A 21,168-nucleotide genomic window follows, 5' to 3' on the forward strand; every position below is an offset into this window, starting at 1 on the left:
GATGGTCATTCATTGTTTGCTGATGGTCAGCTATATCGAAGCATAGTTGGCATGCTTCAATATTTGTGTGTTACACGTCCCGACTTGGCCTTTTGCGTCAACAAGCTAAGTCAATATATGAACTCTCCTAGTGATGATCATTGGAAAGCAGTAAAACGTGTTCTGAGATATCTCATTGGGACTATGGACCATGGTTTATTTTTTTCCAAAGGGCAGTGCGAGTTAGTGGGTTACTCGGATGCAGATTGGGCTGCCTCGGTTGAAGATAGGCGTTCCACCACGGGGTACGTAATTTACCTTGGTCCCAATCCAGTTGCATGGTGCTCTAAAAAGCAATCAGTTGTATCTCGGTCAACTTCTGAGGCTGAGTATCGCAGTTTGGCTAATTGCGTTGCTGAGTTATTATGGATTAAACAGTTACTTGACGAGGTCGGGGTCTCTTTGTGTCAAACACCAGTTGTCTGGTGTGACAACACGTCTACTGTCTCCATGGCCGCCAATCCAACCCATCATGCACGCATGAAGCACGTCGAGATTGACCATCATTTCATACGAGAAAAAGTTACTGCAGGAGCTCTCCAGGTCAATTTTGTTCCCTCTGCAAGACAGATAGCTGATGTTCTCACAAAACCCATACCTCCAAAGCAGTTTGCTGGTTTTCGACAGGATTTAAAAGTTCAACTGTGTGATCAAAGTGAAAAATTCAAACCGAACCAGGAGAATGTTATAACTATAATCAGTTAACTAGTTAGTTAATAAACAAACTATTACGTCTGTTGTTAAAGTCAGTTAGTGCAGTTTAACCTTCCTGCTCTATAAATAAACAGCAACTTTGTACTGAAGTTTTCAAGAGTTTAATAAAAGATTAGTTCGTATCATATCTTAACACTATCTAACAAAATGTCTTCATCAAAGCTTCCTTCTTCAACTCATGGATCCATCTCCAACCAGAAGCGTCCCACAGCCAAGTTTCATCCTTGCGTTTGGGGGGATATTTTCCTTCCATCTCCAACAACGGTAAAGAGTTTAGATACATACCTGTGTTTTCACACGAGTAAATATCAGTCGTTAATATATTGTTACGCTTAAATCACATATATACAAGTGTTTGCACATGAGCAAATATGTTTTCGTGTTTATATTGATTTCGTATTGTACTACATTACAATTTTGCAGAACGTTGATGCTAAAACTAAACTACAACATGAAGAACTGAAAGAAGAAGTAAGGAGGATGATTAAGGTAGTGATGGATGATGAGTTGCTCTACAAATTGCGTTTAATTGATACAATCAAACGGTTGGGTGTGAGTTACCATTTTGAAAGAGAGATAGAGGAAGTATTGCTCAATATTTATGAGCATGACTATAAGGATGACCAAACTCTCGAGACTACCTCTCTTCAATTTCGATTGCTTAGAGAGAACGGATTGGGTGTTCCTTGTGGTGAGTCCATTTTCCTTCCCGTTTTTCACGTCAAATCTTGTTTTTTTATTGTTTTGACTGCTAATTAGGGTCAACAAAATAATATAACTATTTTGATTCAACAAAATTGTCCAGCTCCCCGTAACTTGAATAGATGATCCAACCTAATCAAAATTGTTAAAAAATAAAATAATTTTTTTGAAATTTTCACTGTATAATATAACACAAAATAAATAATCAATTCAATACTCCAGATCGAGATCCATATTAGATTTAATTTTTCTATATTACAATGATTAATATAATAATATTTTATTGGGTTGATTAGAATGGTTCCACAAGTTCAAAGATGATGATGGAAACTTTAACATGTCCTTAACAAGTGATGTGAAAGGCTTACTCGAATTATATGAAGCTTCACATTTACGTGTGCATGGGGAAGATATACTTGAAGAAGCGCTTGGTTTCACTACCACTCATCTAGGTTTAGCCAAAGCTTCTGGCACTATCGAATATCCCCTTTCAGCCTTAGTCTCCCATGCTCTATACCAATCCATCCGCAGGGGCTTGCCAAGGTTGGAAGCTAAGCGATTCATTTCCATTTACCAAGGCGATGCTTCACAAAACAAAACGCTGTTGAAGTTTGCAGAGTTGGATTTCAACTTGTTACAAATTTTACACAGGGAAGAGCTAAGCAAGATCTCAAGGCAATATATTACTCCTTCAACATTCAACATTAATTGTTTATCCTAATTTAAAAGGACTAACTGATACCTAATAATGAACTATACATAGTTAGGCTAATGTGGGTTTTGTTTCAGGTGGAAGAATGGTTTAGACTTAGCTACAAAACTACCTTTTGCTCGAGATAGATTGGTAGAAGGTTACGTTTGGATATTAGGAGTGTATTTTGAGCCACAATACTCTTTTGCTAGGGAGATATTAGCAAAAACATTGGTCATGGCATCAATAATGGATGACACATATGACTCATATGGCACACTTGAAGAACTTCAACTCCTCAAGAATGCAATTCAGAGGTTAGCAACTTCTATATTTACACAGGATTCAATTTTAAAGCGATTCAATTAATTAATGTAATTATATATAAAAAAATATTTAAAATGTTTGATTTTGAACTTTTCTCTAATTGATTTTGCAGGTGGGATGTTGATTATATAGATCAACTCCCAGAATACATGAAGTCGTTTTACAAGCCATTGTTAGATTTTTATGGAGAAGTGGAAGAGGCAATGATTAAGCAAGAAAAATTATATCATGTCAAATATGCGAAAGATACAGTACGTTTGCATTTTATCTTTTTTTTTTAAAATAATTTTACATAAATAATAAAAATTAGTAACCCTGTTCTCATATATCATATGGGGAAAGTGTCGAATATAAGTGGAGTTGGCAAGGAGACAAGGAGTTATTTTGTTATCCTTAAATATAGATATATGTTCAACATGAGCATATTCCATTTTATAAAAAGAATATTTATATTTAAAGGATTATAAGTTAATACATATGTACTCTAAATTTGAAATTTTATTATGACCTTTTTTTTTTGTCCCTTTTTATAGTTTAAACAACTGTCAGAAGCTTATTTTGTGGAGGCGAAATGGTATAATGAAAACTATGTTCCAACAATGGAGGAGTATATGAGAAACGCAGTTGTAACTGCTGGTTATATCATGTTAATCGTCACATCTTTTGTTGGAATGGGAGATTTTGTGGCACCTGAAATTTTTAATTGGGCATCTAACAATCCTAAAATCATTGATGCTTCTTCCATTATTGCTCGTCTAGTGAATGATGTTACTTCACACAAGGTACCTTTTTTCGAATTTTGCAAGAGTATTTTCAATAACTTATATTTGATGAATAAAACTAATACAAATATATATAGTTTGAGCAAGAGAGAGGGCACTGTGCATCGGCTGTTGAATGCTACATGAGAGAACATGCAGTTTCAGAAGAAGAAGCATGTAGTGAATTGATGAAGCAAGTGGAGAATGCTTGGAAAGATTTAAACCAGGAATTGATATTTAGTGAGATATCCAAAGTTGTTCCAGGGCCAGTTCTTACTCGAATTCTCAATCTTACAGGGGTCCTCGATTTCATTTACAAGAATGGAGATGGGTACACACATGTTGAGAAAAATACAAAAGATGGGATAACTTCTCTGCTCATTGATCCAATTTCAGCCTCTTATTAAGGAATTAAGAATCTATATCATCTAGCGATCCATTTCGTGTTTGTGTTGCTTTTTTATGTTATATTGTGTTTAAGATGTTATTTAAGTCCTAGAGTCTCAATAATTCATAGTGTATGTTTGTGTGTCTTGTACGTGTCATACTATGTTTGAGGTGTTAACACCTCTTTAATTCATGGTATATTATATTAGAATAATAAATGATTTCATAAATCAGCTCATATTATTTTAAATCTAACGTGTTTTATGATATTTTTTATTATTTAATATACATGACATTGAACCATTATCTTAACCTCTATTTATTTAATTATTTATATTTTTTGTGAATTAATAGGATAAAATCCGAACAACCAACGTGACTAGTACAACTCAAATCTAAGTCACACTTTAGATGGTGAACACCCTTAATCATTAGGCCATCACATGGGGTTCTTAATTATTTATAATCTTAATTCAACCTCCAAGTAGAAATGTAATTCAATCCAAATTCAATTAAACTAAATAATCTTAATTCAACCTCCAAGTAGAAATGTAATTCAATCCAAATTCAATTAAACTAAAAAAAATTAAGAAACTTATTAATACATTACAAATTATTAAATTGTAGCATATTCACAGTGGGTGAAAAATTAAATAAAATATATGTTTATAAAAATTATATTAAAATCAACTAAGGCTTTGGTTAAAATACAAAGAAAGAAATCACAGGAGAACTTCAAAATCAAAAGAAACAAAGCAAGGGTTGAATCGATCTACACTCTGTTATCAAAGCTGCGATCTTCTTGTTTTAAAGGTAACCCTTTTTCCCTCAATGATTTCAGCACCCTTCTTTTTGCTTTTGCGTCCCTTAATTATTTCACATTTAGGGTTTTCTTTCCGTTAAAATTGGGAACTTTTTTTTTTGTTTTGTTTTGTTAATCTTCTTTTTTTCCTTTTCCTTAAATGTTTTAAAGTCGATAATTTTGTATGTGGATATGCATGGTAGGGTTTGTTCATTTGTGGGGATTCTGACGATTCTCCGAGTTATTGGGTTGGCATTTTAGGTATGTTTCCGTGATTTCTATTATTCAAAAAACATTATTTACGTCATTAAGCTATTAAAATTGATACCTTGTGCAAATTCATCAACTACCCAAGCCAAAACATGGCTGCCACTTGTACGAATTCGAATTCTCATTTTGTTTTTCAAAACATTCATTTTCTTGGATAACAAGATGATCATTCATATACTACAAAGAATGCATAGAATGTAGATATATTGACCCAATGTACAATTTTTAAAGATTAGTTACTACCCAAGACTAATCCTTCCAATAATCGTGATTGTACATTCAACATCTCCAAAGATGACGAAGATGAAAATAATAATAAAGATTTTATTCTTTATTAAAGGAAAATATTACTTTATAATAATTATAAAATGTAAGCTTAATTCTTTTTATATCTTATTTAGCAGCAGCATGTTATGGGCCAAAATCAGAAATGATGAAAAACGGTGCATTTTATTTCAATGAAAACAAGTTAATTAAGGAGCAACAGTTAGCTTAAACGCGGCGTATTGGCATAAGTATTAGTTTACTTAAATGTTGTGTTATTGTTAGTAACAAACTTTTGAACCATCTTTCCCGGTTGTTTTTCCACTTTCTATGTTGGTTATGGAGAACCAGAAAAGGCATGCCGAAAAATACACAAGAATTTCTCCTCTCTTCATTTCCCTCTTCTCTACTCTCTTTTTCCCTAATTTCTCTTATTCTTACCGAACAATTTCAATCCACATCAAGGGTATCAAAACAAGCACTATCTTCATGGTCAGGGAAGGGGTTACCATACATCTGCAAAAGGAGGTCAATGGCCTACAGCAGGAGATTGCAAAGATTCAAAGTGATCTGGCCCTCTTAGATACGAAACTAGAAGCGAAGATGGACGCCAAGTTGCAAGCTTTCAAGGAAGAGATGAAAGGAGAGATATGGTCGTGTGGCAGACTGTGTAACAGGCTGAGGTCATGTGGTTCACAAAGTCCCTAAAATCTACAGGTGCACATGGCTATGTGGGGGATCGTCTGGCCCTAAACTACACATAGTTTGTCCCGATTTACTTGATAAAAAATACACACCTTTCACCATGGGTTCGATCAATGTTCCTCACGCTTGATTTTGCTCCGATTCACCTAAATTTGATCTTTCAAACAACATTTACAAACGAATTAAAGGTTGGTATCAAGGTTTTTGTAAGATTATCAAAGATTTGGCAAGATTCATAAAGATCGATTAATCTAACCTAAAGATTAATATCAGACATTAATATTATGGAAATTCGAGATTTAATCATCGAAATAAGGTGCATTTATCATTTCTTGAAAAAGATACAGATGTTATTGATGGTAATCTAAATACTGATAGAACTCAATGAGTGAGAGATGATTTTGTAGGGGTTAGAAAAATAATCTAAAGTACAAAAGTGAAAATATGGAAGAATGGGAGAAAAACAGAAAAAAAAGAGAGTATGGAGAACAATTCTATTAGAATTATGAGAAAGGGGCAAACTGAAAAATTTAATTACGAAATAAAAATTGATTATATATCTAGGGTTTGTAAACCCTAGGGGAGACAATGGTAATTTATTCATGCTTGCCGAAATTGAAAAAATAATAAATGGGAGGAAGAAAGCTCAAACTTATAACTTCTAGGATATAAGACTAGCTCTTAACCATCAAGCCTAAGGCTCATTTTTTAATTAGGCATTTCTACTAACCGTATTTATTTTGAGGATAATTTATATGAATTTCATTAAACCGTATTATGTAGAACTATTTTAATTTTTTTAAAAAAAATTGTTTTTGACTTGTTTTCTTTAAAAAATGTAAACATGAGTTTAATTTTATTTAAAATGAAACCACTAAAAATGCATTAAAATTTAAAAATAGTTTTGATAATACAAGAGTGCGAAATGTCGTTATTTTAAATTATCCACATTATTATTGATATCCTACTAAAAATTTTAAAAAAGAAAGTAAGAATATCGAGAAAAGATATGTCAAAAATAAAGAAATTAATGAAAATACTATTCTTTAAAATTATAATATATTTCTAAGTTTTACAATTTTTTAAAATAATTTTAACAACTTTCTTTTTTTTTTGGATCTTTTAAAAAAAAGTAATTAATAAGGCATTATGCCAATTGATTTTTACCGGAACATACTGTTCAATTTCAAGATGTCATGCTGAGAAAGTTCTATAAATAGTTCAACATAGGAGCTCTTTGCCTCACACCAATTCATCTCATTTCGTAGTCTTTCCCACATACAGAATTACTATCTAACAAAATGTCTTCATCAAAGCTTCCTTCTTCAACTCATGGATCCATCTCCAACCAGAAGCGTCCCACAGCCAAGTTTCATCCTTGCGTTTGGGGGGATATTTTCCTTCCATCTCCAACAACGGTAAAGAGTTTAGATACATACCTGTGTTTTCACACGAGTAAATATCAGTCGTTAATATATTGTTACGCTTAAATCACATATATACAAGTGTTTGCACATGAGCAAATATGTTTTCGTGTTTATATTGATTTCGTATTGTACTACATTACAATTTTGCAGAACGTTGATGCTAAAACTAAACTACAACATGAAGAACTGAAAGAAGTAAGGAGGATGATTAAGGTAGTGATGGATGATGAGTTGCTCTACAAATTGCGTTTAATTGATACAATCAAACGGTTGGGTGTGAGTTACCATTTTGAAAGAGAGATAGAGGAAGTATTGCTCAATATTTATGAGCATGACTATAAGGATGACCAAACTCTCGAGACTACCTCTCTTCAATTTCGATTGCTTAGAGAGAACGGATTGGGTGTTCCTTGTGGTGAGTCCATTTTCCTTCCCGTTTTTCACGTCAAATCTTGTTTTTTTATTGTTTTGACTACTAATTAGGGTCAACAAAATAATATAACTATTTTGATTCAACAAAATTTTCCAGCTCCCAGTAACTTGAATAGATGATCCAACCTAATCAAAATTGTTAAAAAATAAAATAATTTTTTTGAAATTTTCACTCTATAATATAACACAAATAAATAATCAATTCAATACTCCAGATCGAGATCCATATTAGATTTAATTTTTCTATATTACAATGATTAATATAATAATATTTTATTGGGTTGATTAGAATGGTTCCACAAGTTCAAAGATGATGATGGAAACTTTAACATGTCCTTAACAAGTGATGTGAAAGGCTTACTCGAATTATATGAAGCTTCACATTTACGTGTGCACGGGGAAGATATACTTGAAGAAGCGCTTGGTTTCACTACCACTCATTTAGGTTTAGCCAAAGCTTCTGGCACTATCGAATATCCCCTTTCAGCCTTAGTCTCCCATGCTCTATACCAATCCATCCGCAAGGGCTTGCCAAGGTTGGAGGCTAAGCGATTCATTTCCATTTACCAAGGCGATGCTTCACATAACAAAACGCTGTTGAAGTTTGCAGAGTTGGATTTCAACTTGTTACAAATTTCACACAAGGAAGAGCTAAGCAAGATCTCAAGGCAATATATTACTCCTTCAACATTCAACATTAATTGTTTATCCTAATTTAAAAGGACAAATTGATGCCTAATAATAAACTGTACATAGTTAGGATAATGTGGGTTTTGTTTCAGGTGGAAGAAAGGTTTAGACTTAACTACAAAACTACCTTTTGTTCGAGATAGATTGGTAGAAAGTTACTTTTGGATATTGGGAGTCTATTTTGAGCCACAATACTCTTTTGCTAGGGAGATATTAGTGAAAACAATGGTCATTGCATCAATAATGGATGACATATATGACGCATATGGTACATTTGAAGAACTTCAACTCCTCACGAATGCAATTTAGAGGTTAGCAACTTATATATTTACACACGATTCAATTTTAAATTTTAAAATTGATTTAATTCGTTCATGTAATCATATATATTATGTTTGATTTTGAACTTTTCTCTAATTAAATTTTCAGGTGGGATGTTGATTATATAGATCAACTCCCAAAATACATGAAATCATTTTACAAACCATTTTTAGATTATTATAGAGAAAAGGAGGAGACAATGATTAAGCAAGGAAAATCATATCGTATCAAATATGCGAAAGATGTGGCATGTTTGTATCCTATCTCATCTTTTAAATGATTTTACTTAAGCAGTAAAAGTTAGTAACCCTTTTCTCATATATTATATGAGGGAAGTGTCAAATATAAGTAAGACTGGTTATGAGGCAAGTCGTAGTGCAGTGAGGCGTAGTGGGACTATTCATCTCAACTCCATCCAATTTCTATACCTCCTACCTTGGACACCACTTGGATAACTTTATCACTTCTAAGCAATCATTTAGAACCAAAGCTCTATCCTCTATCATGCCCCCTTTCTCGTAATAGGAGTAAACCATCTCAGATATCCCATAATTTTATTTGAAATTTTATATCCAACAAAAAAATTGTTTCTCAACTATACCCAACTCACCCCAAAAATATTAAACAATTTTTATGTTGTATTACTTTTTACAATTCAAATAAAATGCATATTATAAAATCATATAAAAGATTAAAATATCTAACTAAAAAAAATTAATCTTATAAAATCTTATAGAAGTTTTAAAAAATTATAATTAAATTATATAAAATTAGTAATGAAATTAAAAAAAAATATTTTGGTAGTTTTTTTAAGATAAGACGACTATGCAAGTTTAATCAAAACCTTATCACTGCGGAAACTCTAAAATTTTAATTAAAAACCTGTTTTGCTTGTCTCCCAATTCAATTTTTATAGAAAGAAAATATGTTTTATAGGGTTGCATCATATGGATTTAGGTTATTTTATTATCCCTAAATATAGATATATGTTTAACATGAGTATATTCTATTTTATATAAAAAAATTTATATTTGAAAGATTATAACTTGAAAATTTATTATCCCTAAATCGCTTTTTTTTTCTTTTTTATAGTTTAAACAATTGTGTGAATCATTTTTTTCGATGCCAAATGGTACAATCAAAATTACGTACAAACAATGGAGGAGTATATGAGGAACGGAGTTTTATCTGCTGGTTATATCATGTTAACTGTCACATCTTTTGTTGGAATGGAAGATTTTGTGACGCCTGAGATTTTTAATTGGGCATCTAACAAGCCTAAAATCATTGATGCTTCATCCATTGCTATTCGTCTCATGAATGATGTTACTTCACACAAGGTATCTTTTTTTTTCTAATTTTTCAAAGAGTATTTTCAATAACTTATGTTTGATGAATAAAACTAATATAAATATATAGTTTGAGCAAGAGAGAGGGCTGTTGAATGCTACATGAGAGAACATGCGGTTTCAAAAGAAGAAGCATGTAGTGAATTGAAGAAGAGAGTCGAGAATGCTTGGAAAGATATAAACCAGGAATTGATATTTAGTGAGATATCCAAAGTTGTTCCAAGGCCAGTTCTTACACGAATACTCAATTTTACAAGGGTCACCGAGTTCATTTACAAGAATGGAGATGAGTACACACATGTTGGGAAAAATACAAAAGAAGGGATAACTTCTTTGCTCATTGATCCAATCTCAGTCTCTTATTGAGGAATTAAGAATCTATATCATCTAGCGATCCATTTCATGTTTATGTTGCTTTTATATGTTATATTGTGTTTAAGAAGTTATTTAAATCCTACCGTCTCAATAATTCATATGTATGTTTGTATCACTTTTACATGTCATATTATGTTTAAGGTGTTATATCAATCTCATGATTTCTTGAGACTTCAGGGTTGGTGAATGAATCGAGGCATTGTTATTTAAATGGGTTTTATGGTTGTTCTTTTGGTGCAGTTCTGATTTGGTCTCAAATGATTTTTTTTGAGGTTTTACTGCAAGGGATCATGAGTGGTAGTTGTGTTATTGTGTTACAAAGGGATAATGCTTACAGTATATCAACATGGGATGATGGTGAATGAGCCTTGACTTACAGTATAGCAACATGTGATTGCTTAAGAGATTGTTACGATTTTGTATAGTTGTTATGGTTTGGGTTTTGCTTGTTATGGTGTTTGGCTTGGGGATGATGTCTTGTTAGGGACTTATTGTGTAGTCGTGTTTTTTTATTCTAAGTTTTGGGTGTGTGAGGAGTTCATCTTGTTTTGTCTGTAGCGACCCAAAAAATTTTACACGGGCGCTAGTTGAGGTGATTATTAAAAATTTGGAAACAGAGTCACCATTTTATTTTTTTTAAAAAAAAAGAGGAGTCGCCACCGATTTTTTTTAGGTGTGATCAGACACCTATTAAATTCTCTTTTTAGAAGAATAATTATTTTTTTTAAAATTTCTAAAAAAAAAAGTCAATTTTAGGTCCACGTCAAAATCCAGAGAAAATTAGGGTTCAGGAGTCGATTACGCACGTGGAAGGTATTAGCACCCTCGCGACGCCCAAAATTGGTATATCGTTAAACGTGCGTTATCTTGATTTTCAAAAATACGTTTTCAATTTAATATTTAATTGTGATTAATTTTTTTTACAAAAACGAGGATTTTGATAAATTACATATTATCGTAGCATACACATTTTAAAAATGATATTTCGATAATTAACAAATAATCACACAAATAAATATTTTATTTCAAAACACGAGAATTTTTGAATTTCTCGATTTTTAGAAGGATGTCCCATATTTAACACGAGTCAATGATATTCACCCAACATAGCAATGAAATCAATGGCTTAATGTTAAATCGATTCGTTGCCTTATTTATTGAAATTATTTAAATAAAAAAATATTTAAATTAGAAATTATAAAATAAAATATTTCTAAACTAAAAATATTTAAATTAAAAATTATAAAATATCAAAAATTAAAAAAGAAATATGTTAAAAATGCTAATAATATTAAGAAGGAGATGTCATAAAAAATACACGAACTAAATTAAAAATGAGTGAAAAAAGAAATTATCGAAAAGCCCAAAATTACAGACTTGAAGAACGAGATACAGACCCCAGCTCTTTTTTTCTTTTTTTTCTTCTTTTCTTTTTCTCTTTCTTTTTTTCTCTTTTCTTTTCTGCTCGGGTGGGCACTTGTTGGGCTGCTGCTTAGCTGGCCTGGTTCTACTGCAGTGGGTGCTAGCTGTTGGGCCAAGTTCTGGCCTACTGTGCGCTGTGCTGTGGCTTGCTATTGGGCCTGCACTGGATTGGGCCTGCTGGACAGGCCCGCTGGGCGGCCTACTTTTTTTTCTTTTTTTTTGTTTGGGCTACCTGTTGACTGGGCCTGCGCTGGGCCTGCTGCCTGTTGGGCCTGCTGGGTTGGCCTGGGTCGGGTCGACCCGACTGTTTTAAAAAAAAATTATTTTTTTTTATTTTTTTTATTTTTTTCTTTTTCTTCTTTCCCTTCTTCTTCTTCTCGTTCTTCTTTTTCAAAACCTTAACCCACTGTCACTTTGCCGCTTGCGCCGTTTCCTCCGTCCCCGTCTCTTCCCTGTTTCCTCTTCTCTCTTCTTTTCTTCCTCTTTCTTCCTCTCTTCTTCTCTTTTTTTTGAAACTCTCTCTTTTTTTTATTTCATGGGTGTTCGATTTCTGGGGGAAAAAACCCCTTTATGCTTATTTTTTTTGCTTCTTTTTACAGTGAGCAAGTGGCAAAGGAGGAGGGGGCCATGCCCTAGGTCAGTGGCCGAAAAATCGGAGGGTAGGTGCGCAAATCGCGCTTAACTGCCAAAATGACTAAATTGCAAATGCAATAAAATTTCTAGGTCCAAAGTGTAATTTCTAGAAAGTTTAAGGGTTAAAATGAAATTTTAGGAAAGTTTGGAGGTTAAAATGTAATTTTAAAAAGTTTAGGGATGAAAATGTAAATTTAGGGAAGTTATGAGGTAAAATTGTAATTTTAAAAAGTTTAGGGGTCAAAATATAAATTTCAAATTTTTTTATTTTTTTAATTTTTAATTTTGAAAATTAAACATGAAACCGAGCCGGATAAAATTTAGTGCTTTAAGCTGCCCCTCTTTGCTCATCGCTGTGAAATAGGAATAGAGTAAAGCCTTAAAAGTACTAAATTTTGTTCGATTGTCCAATTTTTTTTTGTTTTTATTGAAAATAGCTCGGCGTGTGATCCGAATGCACAACTTACCTCTCAGATTATGAGTTGATCTTTGAAAAATAGAAATTGAAAAACACCTCGGCGTGTGACCCAAGACTCAACTCACCTCTCGCATTATGAGTTTATTTTTGAAAAAAAAATAGAAATTGAAAAATACCTCGGCGTGTGACCCGAAGCTCAACTCACCTATCGCATTATGAGTTGATTTTTTTGAAAAACATAAATTGAAAATACCTTAGCGAGCTACCTGAGGCTCAACTGACCTCTCGCATTATGAGTTGATTTTTTTGAAAAAACATAAATTGAAAATACCTCAATGTGCGACCCGAGGCTCAACTCACCTCTCGGATTATGAGTTGATTTTTGAAAAAAGTAGAAATTGAAAATAATTCTTGAAAGAATCAGGGTTTCGAAAAAATCATCAGGTGAAACTAAAAGCCTTCTTTTTCATTGATTCTGTGCAGCTTTCTCCCAAAATTACTTGCTCTACTGGGATACCTGTATATGTCATGTATGATGTTATTATGATAAGCACTTGTTTGCCCTAAATGCTTTTATGCCTACATAATCATGCCATGCACCCTGGGCTGTTTGTCATGTGCCCCTTTTTTGTGAGGGACTGCATTCATTGCCTCAATCCTTGACTTTTATTTCAAGTTTTGTACTCATCCTCAAGTTTTGCGAGTAACCCACATTCTCTACATATCACCTCATGCCCTCTGTTGAACTTTGTCATTGCTTCAGGGCCCTCGTACTTATCAAATTCTCATCCAGCTAATGCTCAACATTCCTTTTTGTTTAGAGTATGTCATCTTACTATTTATCATTTAAATGAACCAAACATGAGATGCTTGACAATGGCAAAGTAGGTACAAAAGAAATACCTCACATTCATATTTTTTTCAAAAGCAACAAACAAAGAAAATTGACAAAGAATAGTTCGATAAAGAAAGCGTCACCAAGAAAGGAAAATGAATTTAATGGCCACAAATGCTCTAGATATCCAACGCATGAACTTTTCCACGCTTCTTCATCAAGGATCTTTTCGAGCATGGCTTCCTGTGTAGAAGATTTTGAGCTTCTGAGAATGCCTCAAATATTGTAACCTCGCCATTCTACTTCCTGTTCAAGTTGTCTTGCTCTTTAAGTCTGAACCCGCTTCATTAGGACGTCCTTTCGGGTTTTCATCCTAATCCTTTTTGTTTATCAAGACGCCCTTTTTGGGTTTTCATCTTCACCTTTTATTTTTTTTAGGCATAATATTTTTTCACTGCATCTGAGTTCACTGGATTAGGTAATTCTTTCCCATCCATCTCAGTGTGAATTAGATCCCCTTCGGAGAATGCCTTTTTTACAACGTATGGTCCTTCCCAATTTGGTGACCATTTTCCTCGAAAGTCTTTTTATATTGGGAGGATTTTTCTTAGTACAAGTTCCCCTTCGTGGAATTCTCGTGGCCGTACCTTTTTATCATGAGTCGTGATCACTCTCTTCTGGTACATCTGTCCATGAAAAATTGCCTTCAAGCGTTTTCCTTCAATAATGTTTAGTTGATCATATCGAGCTCGAACCCATTCTGATTCTTCTAATTTTGATTCCATCAAGACACGTAGGGATGGGAACTCAACTTTGATGGGCAAAACAGCTTCCATTTCGTAGACCAGAGATAAATGAGTTGCTCCCGTAGATTTCTGCATAGAGGTGTGGGCATACAAAGTGAATGGTAGTTTCTCGTGCCAATCTTTATATGTCTCAGTCATCTTCCCGGTAATCCTCTTAATGTTTTTATTGGCCGCTTCTACTGCTCCGTTCATTTTCGAGCAATAGGGTGAGGAATTATGATGCTTTATCTGAAATTGTTCACACACTTCTTTCATCATCTTGTTGTTTATATTCAAAGCATTATCTGGAATAATTCTCTCAGGCAAACCATATCAACATATGATATCTTTTTTTAGGAACCTGCAGACTGCAGTCTTCGTCACATTAGCAAACAAAGCGGCTTCTACCCATTTTTTGAAGTAATCTATAACCACAAAGATGAATCGGTGTCCATTAGAAGCCTTCAGGAAAATTGGCCCTATAATATCCATCCCCACATAGAAAAAGGCCACAGAGAAGTCATGACGTGAAGGGGCGAAGAAGCTGCATGAATTTTATCGCCGTAAATTTGGCACTTGTAACACTTTTGTGCGTAACTAATGCAGTCCCTTTCCATCGTTAGCCAATAATATCCCAGACTCATAATTTGCCTAGCCATAATGAAACTATTGGCATGCGTTCCACAAATTCCTTCATGGACATCTTCAAGTATTCTTCTGGCTTCAATAGCGTCCACGCATCTCAATAGCATTTCATCTTTTCCTCTTTTTATAAAATATCCCCATCGAGAATAAATTCAATCGCTATTCTCCTGATTGTTCTTTTGTCATTCTCATTTGCTTGCTCGGGATACCTTTGATTCTTGATATACTCCAAGATATTATGGAACCATGGTCGTCCATCTGACTCTTTCTCAATGCTAAAACAATGTGCGGGGACCTCATATATGCTCATTTAAAAAGGCATTATTTCAGTTTCTCTGTTTGCTTTGAACATTAAAGCCAAGGTGGCTAGGGCGTCAGCCAATTGGTTTTCTTCTCGTGGGAAATAGTTAGAAGTTACTTCTTTGAATTCTTTGACCAATTCTGCAATGAGACCGTGATACTTGATCAATTTCAAATCTCTCACTTCCCAATCTCCCCAAATTTGATAAATCACTAATGCTGAGTCCCCGTACACTTCTAAAATTTTAATTTTCCGTTCGATAGCTGCACGAAGTCCCATGATGCAAGCTTCATATTCTGCTATATTATTGGTACAAAGGAAATTCAACCTGGCAGTGAGTGGGTAATGTTCCCTTCTGGTGACACTAAGATGGCTCCTATCCCGTGCCCCAATGCGTTCGATGCACCATCAAAACTCATCTTCCATGATTGATCTTTTGATGATTCACCTTCTTTTTCAGAAATGCAAATCACGTCATCATCCAGGAAATTAAATTTCAAAGGCTCATATTCTTCCATTGCTCGACCTGCCAAGAAGTCAACTATCGCGCTTCCCTTTATCGACTTTTGGCTCACATACACGATGTCATACTCAGACAACAAGATCTGCCATCGTGACATTCTTCTTGAGAGTGCGGGTGATTCCATCAGACATTCTTCCTGAGAATGCGGGTGATTCCATTATGTACTTTAATGGATCTAGCTTTGAAATTAACCATGTCATATGATACAACATATATTGTCTGAGCCTCCGAACTACCCAAACCAATTCGCAACATAATTTTCTGATTGATGGGTACTTTGCCTCATACTCTGTGAATTTTTTGCTGAGGTAGTAAATCACATTTTCTCTTTTCCCCGACTCATCGTGTTGCCCCAGTACGCAACCCATTGAGTTTTCGAACACGGTTAGATACAACATTAAAGGTCTTCCAAGGGTCGGCAGTGCTAGCATCGGGGGATTAGACAAATACTATTTTATCTTATCGAAGGCCACTTGGCACTCCTCGTTTCATTCTCCCGGATTATGTTTTCAAAGGAGTCGAAAAAATAGATCACACTGGTTTGTAAGTTAAGCAATGAATCGAGCAATGTAATTCAATCTTCCTAAAAATCCTCTAACTTCTTTTTGTGTGCTTGGAGGTGGCAGTTCCTGTATGGCTTTTATCTTATCTGAATCAACCTCAATACCTCTCTCGCTGACAATGAAACCTAGCAATTTCCCCAAGGTAGCCCCAAACGTGCACTTAGTTGGGTTAAGCTTCAACTGGAACTTTCTTAATCTTTCGAATAGCTTCCTGAGGTTCCCAACATGCTCTTTTTCTTCTCGGGATTCGGTAATCATATCATTCACATAAATTTCTATTTCTTTGTGCATCATGTCATGGAATAGCATCACCATGGCTCTCTGATATGTTGCCCCAGCATTCTTCAATCCGAATGGCATCACTTTATAATAGAATGTTCCCCACATTGTCACGAATGTAGTTTTCTCCATATCTTTAGGAGCCATATTTATCTGATTGTAACCCAAGAAACTATCCATGAAAGAGAACAATGAATATTTTGTCGTATTATCCACCAATATATCTATGTATGGCAAAGGAAAATTATCCTTAGGGCTTGCTCAATTCTGATCGCGATAATCCACGCACATTCACACATTGTAGTCTTTTTCGGTACCGGGACTATATTAGCTACCCATCCTGGATACTTAGATACTTGTAAGAAGCCAATATCAAATTGTTTCTTGACTTCTTCTTTTATATTTAACAGCATTTCAGGTGTCAGTCTTCACATGGCCTTGGATACGCCCGTGTGTCAGGCCGTGTGTGCCACATGGCCATGTCGCATGGCCATGTGCAATCTCCTTCGCTTCTCCCACGCCTGTGTGAGATCCCACACGCCCGTGTGGTTGAGTCGTATCTCACACACAGCCGTGTGCCCTGCCCATGTAACTCTTTAAATTAATTTAAAGTTTTTAAAAAATTAGCACTAGGTTTCATACGGTCTAGGACATGGCCGTGTGAACTATTTTAAGTTGTGTCTCCATTGAATTTTTGAAAAATAAAGTCCTAGGATCCACACGGCCAAGGACACGCCCATGTGTCCAGGCCATGTGGGTCACACAACCATGTCCCCAGGCCGTGTAACTCACTATCGAACCTCTTATAGTGCACACGGCCTGGGACACACTCCTGTGTCTAGGCCGTGTGGGTCAGAAACACTTTTTTTATTTTGAAAATTAATTAATTTTAAAAATAACATGAAATAAAATTAAGAAAATTAATAGTGTTAACACCTAGGTTGCCTCCCGAAAAGTGCTTATTTAAAGTCTAAGCTCGACTTACCTCGTATTCACACAGTCATGATGGTTCACTGAGTCGAAACTCCTCTTTCTCTGTATCAATTCTATTATTAAAATAAGGTTTAAGTTGAGTAGGATTTACCTTAAATGTGCCAAATTTAGAATGAGTTACCTCGACTATACCGTATGGGAAGACATTCAGTACCATAAAGGGATTTGATCCGTTTGCATAAAGCTTCGAAGTGGCAATTCGAGGCTCCATTTTATCTAGTAGTACCTTGTCTCCAACATTAAATTGGTTCGTTCCATCCACATGTTCATCATAGCGTCGCTTTGGCTCTTAATTGTGCTTTTTCGTTTCTCCTTGACACGTGTTCACCATTCATTTGGTTCATCGATTCGTAATATTCGTTCTTCATGAGTCATTTTGTAACACCCCTAACCCCAAACCGTCACCGGAACAACGTTACGAGGCAATACCGGACCTATCAGACAACTTACGAATAATTCATAATTAAAATAACATTCATAGTATAATTGAATAATTAAATCCTTATGATGAACTCTCAAAGTCTAAAACATGTATTAAAGTAGAACGGAACTTGTTCAAGTATTCCAAAATATTTTTTTTATTTTTTTTTATAAATTTCGACAGCATTTCTGCTTATTTTCACATAAAACCCCATGCAATTAAAAACGTATCATTTCCAAACATAACCAATTCAACTAATTTATTTCACATTTTCATTTCCTATTCTAAATACCTTCTAATCAAACTCAATCAATATAATATCAATTTAAATTTATCAATGTACTAATTAGATTGAAATGGATAAATTTATTTCATTATAATTCTTAAACTTATAATACTAACATTTTTAACCATTTACATTCAAAACATAATAACCTTTATACACATCCTATGTACATGCCACATTACCAAAAGAAATTATACATCACCAAAAGTTTGTTGAAGTCGGGTCTAGCTTTGGATGCTGGTTCAGTACTTGACTTCTACAACCTGCACATGGAAACAACCGTACGCTGAGTATGCATATACTCAGTGGTATCACTATAATTCAATTTATAATTAAATACATTAAATCACACACATACTTTTTCTTTACAATTGTCATTACTTAATGAACAATTCAATTTTTTATATTATCAATTGATTAAATATATATATATCATTCTTATCTCTTTATTTCAATTCTCACCTTTCACATATACTATATCATTCAAGTTTAGTTTCATCAGTAAATTTATTTCATTTGTCCCTATTAACTTGACTCGGACTCGGCGGATACACGGATTCCAACCAAACACACAAGTAAACAGTAATCAGTAACGGTAACAGTATTCGACACACAAAGTGCCGAATCGGTAATAGTAACAGTAACAGTATTCGACATACAAAGTGCCGAATTGGTAACAGTAATAGTATTCGACACACAAAGTGCCGAATTGGTAACAGTAATAGTAGTCGGCACATAAGTGCCTGATTAGTAAGCCGACAAATACCCCGTACTCTTCCATATCCTATGGCATGCCAACTATATCCGACTAGCCCGACTAGTTAATAGGGTATTTAATTCACTTTTCAGTACAGTTTCCATCTTAGTTCAGTATCAATTAAAATTCCTTATTTCAATCAGTTTCATAGTATTGCAATAATTCATTACTTCAGTAATTTCACAATTCAATGCATAATACATACAATATTCAGTATTTTCACAATTCACTTAATGCTCAAAACAATATCCAGTATTCCATAATTTAGTTCAGTATCAGTTTCAATTTCAATACCACTTTATAAATTTATCATTTATTAAACACTTACCTTAAAATACTTGCCACACATAATTAGCAAATTAAACACTTAATAATAAAGTTTGAATTATAGTTGTCGAAACCACTTTTTGAAAACAAAAATTTAGTTGTCTACTTAAAAACAAAAATTGGAGTTGCCACTAATCTTTTATTGAGGTGTGATCGGATCACCTTGAAAACAATTTTAGGTTTACAAATTTTGAGAAAATAGGTTCAAGAGTCGGTTATGCACAAAGAAGGTTAGCACCCTCGTAACGCCCTAAATTGGTACCAAATCGATTGTTTAATGTCTTAGTGTCAAAATTTTGAAAAGATTTTAAAATACTATCCTTTTAACTTGAATAAATTGAATTGAATAATAAGACACTCTTATTTCAAAGAAATAAAATGTCATATCCAGCGAGTTAGGGCGCAACATTTTTAATCTTCAAAATTAAGTTTATCTTTTTAAAACCCAAGCATTTTGAGAAGGATATTTGGTTATTTGGGTTGAACGAAAAAATCAAAACCTAGTAAGTTAGGGTTCAATTTCTCGAAATTCCTAAACACCGAATATTGCCTTTATTTTTTTTAAAACCTTAATTCGAGGTAGCAAAATGTCATATCCAATGAGTTAGGATCCAACATTTTGAAATCTCGAAAACTTTTATTTAGAATCTGTACGATTTTATTTAAAAAGGGATACTTGGATATCTAAATTTAACGAAAAGAATTGAAGCCCAGTAAGTTAGGGCGCCATTCTCTCGAAAATCGTGAACACCAAGTATTTTGAATATTTACAAAAAAAAATGATTTTAATGCTTTAGTGAGGCATATTCTTTAAAACAAATGTAGCGTGATGAATAGTAATGTGTAACGTAAAAGATAATTGGTCACCTAAACATACACCAAAGAGTAATAAACAAGCAATAGATAAATTCAAACAAGAATAGCAACAATGATTTTAATCACACGACATTCAAAAATCAAATGAATTACTAATCAATTTTTAAAGATACACTAAAAAAGAAGAAATTATAATCAATAAATTATACGTACAAAAAAGTTTTAAAAATGAACAATATAGATATATAAGTATGAAATGTATTCAAAAAAGAATAAAAAAATAAACACTACATAAAATAATAGTATTAGATAAATTTTAAAGTAAATATTATATAAAAATAGATCAAAATACATTAAATAATATACCTATATTAATTTAAATAAGTAATGCATAGGGATTGAAAAACTTCATATAATGGTATATGTATAATAGTACGTATAAAAAGGTTGAAATAAATAAAGTATATAATGGAGTATTTTAAAAGAAATAAATTATATGTGAAATAAGTGGAAATAATATAATAACATGTAATCGATAATATATTATGTATATATATGCACGTATAAGAAATAATTTGATATAAATTGTACATGTATAAAAATATTATAGGAATATTATTGTATAAATATTTAAATATAAAGTACATAAAAATGGATTAAAAATATATTATAAAAAATAAGACCACAAAAAAGTATATATTATGTTGAATTAATAAAACAACACATTATAAAATTATAATAATATATAACTAAAACTCAAAATGATAATATATATAATAAGATAATGTACAAAAACATAAACGAAAATATGACCGAATATACCAATAATAATAATAAATAAATTAATTAATTAATTAAAAAAATGTTAAAAAATGGATTAAATCGCAACTAAATCTAAATTAACAAGA

The 21,168-nt window shown here is 33.3% G+C and overlaps 2 protein-coding genes across 2 annotated transcripts; both read left to right on the top strand.

The window, feature by feature from the left end:
• The first annotated feature begins 892 nt into the window (after positions 1 to 892).
• Positions 893 to 3,868, top strand: LOC107929766 ((+)-delta-cadinene synthase isozyme XC14). Its single transcript, XM_016861271.2, has 7 exons — positions 893 to 1,017; positions 1,177 to 1,444; positions 1,752 to 2,130; positions 2,245 to 2,463; positions 2,586 to 2,724; positions 3,007 to 3,255; positions 3,333 to 3,868. The coding sequence occupies exons 1-7, from the start codon at positions 901 to 903 to the stop codon at positions 3,639 to 3,641; spliced, it is 1,680 nt and encodes a 559-aa protein (XP_016716760.2). The 5' UTR covers positions 893 to 900; the 3' UTR covers positions 3,642 to 3,868.
• Positions 3,869 to 6,912: 3,044 nt separating this feature from the next.
• LOC121223414 ((+)-delta-cadinene synthase isozyme XC14-like) lies at positions 6,913 to 10,324 on the top strand. Its single transcript, XM_041104826.1, has 4 exons — positions 6,913 to 7,080; positions 7,240 to 7,504; positions 7,811 to 8,522; positions 9,625 to 10,324. The coding sequence occupies exons 1-3, from the start codon at positions 6,964 to 6,966 to the stop codon at positions 8,233 to 8,235; spliced, it is 807 nt and encodes a 268-aa protein (XP_040960760.1). The 5' UTR covers positions 6,913 to 6,963; the 3' UTR covers positions 8,236 to 8,522; positions 9,625 to 10,324.
• Positions 10,325 to 21,168: the final 10,844 nt, after the last annotated feature.

The sequence above is a fragment of the Gossypium hirsutum genome, chromosome D11 (genome assembly GCF_007990345.1).
Source record: "Gossypium hirsutum isolate 1008001.06 chromosome D11, Gossypium_hirsutum_v2.1, whole genome shotgun sequence".
Lineage (NCBI taxonomy): Eukaryota > Viridiplantae > Streptophyta > Magnoliopsida > Malvales > Malvaceae > Gossypium > Gossypium hirsutum.

Coding starts and splice junctions, on each gene's coding strand:
- LOC107929766 (XM_016861271.2), top strand. CDS start 901: ATGTCTTCATCAAAGCTTCCTTCTTCAACTCATGGATCCATCTCCAAC. Junction 2,725..3,006: donor TCAAATATGCGAAAGATACA/GTACGTTTGCAT, acceptor CCCTTTTTATAG/TTTAAACAACTGTCAGAAGC. Junction 3,256..3,332: donor ATGATGTTACTTCACACAAG/GTACCTTTTTTC, acceptor AAATATATATAG/TTTGAGCAAGAGAGAGGGCA.
- LOC121223414 (XM_041104826.1), top strand. CDS start 6,964: ATGTCTTCATCAAAGCTTCCTTCTTCAACTCATGGATCCATCTCCAAC. Junction 7,081..7,239: donor TCCTTCCATCTCCAACAACG/GTAAAGAGTTTA, acceptor ACAATTTTGCAG/AACGTTGATGCTAAAACTAA. Junction 7,505..7,810: donor CGGATTGGGTGTTCCTTGTG/GTGAGTCCATTT, acceptor TGGGTTGATTAG/AATGGTTCCACAAGTTCAAA.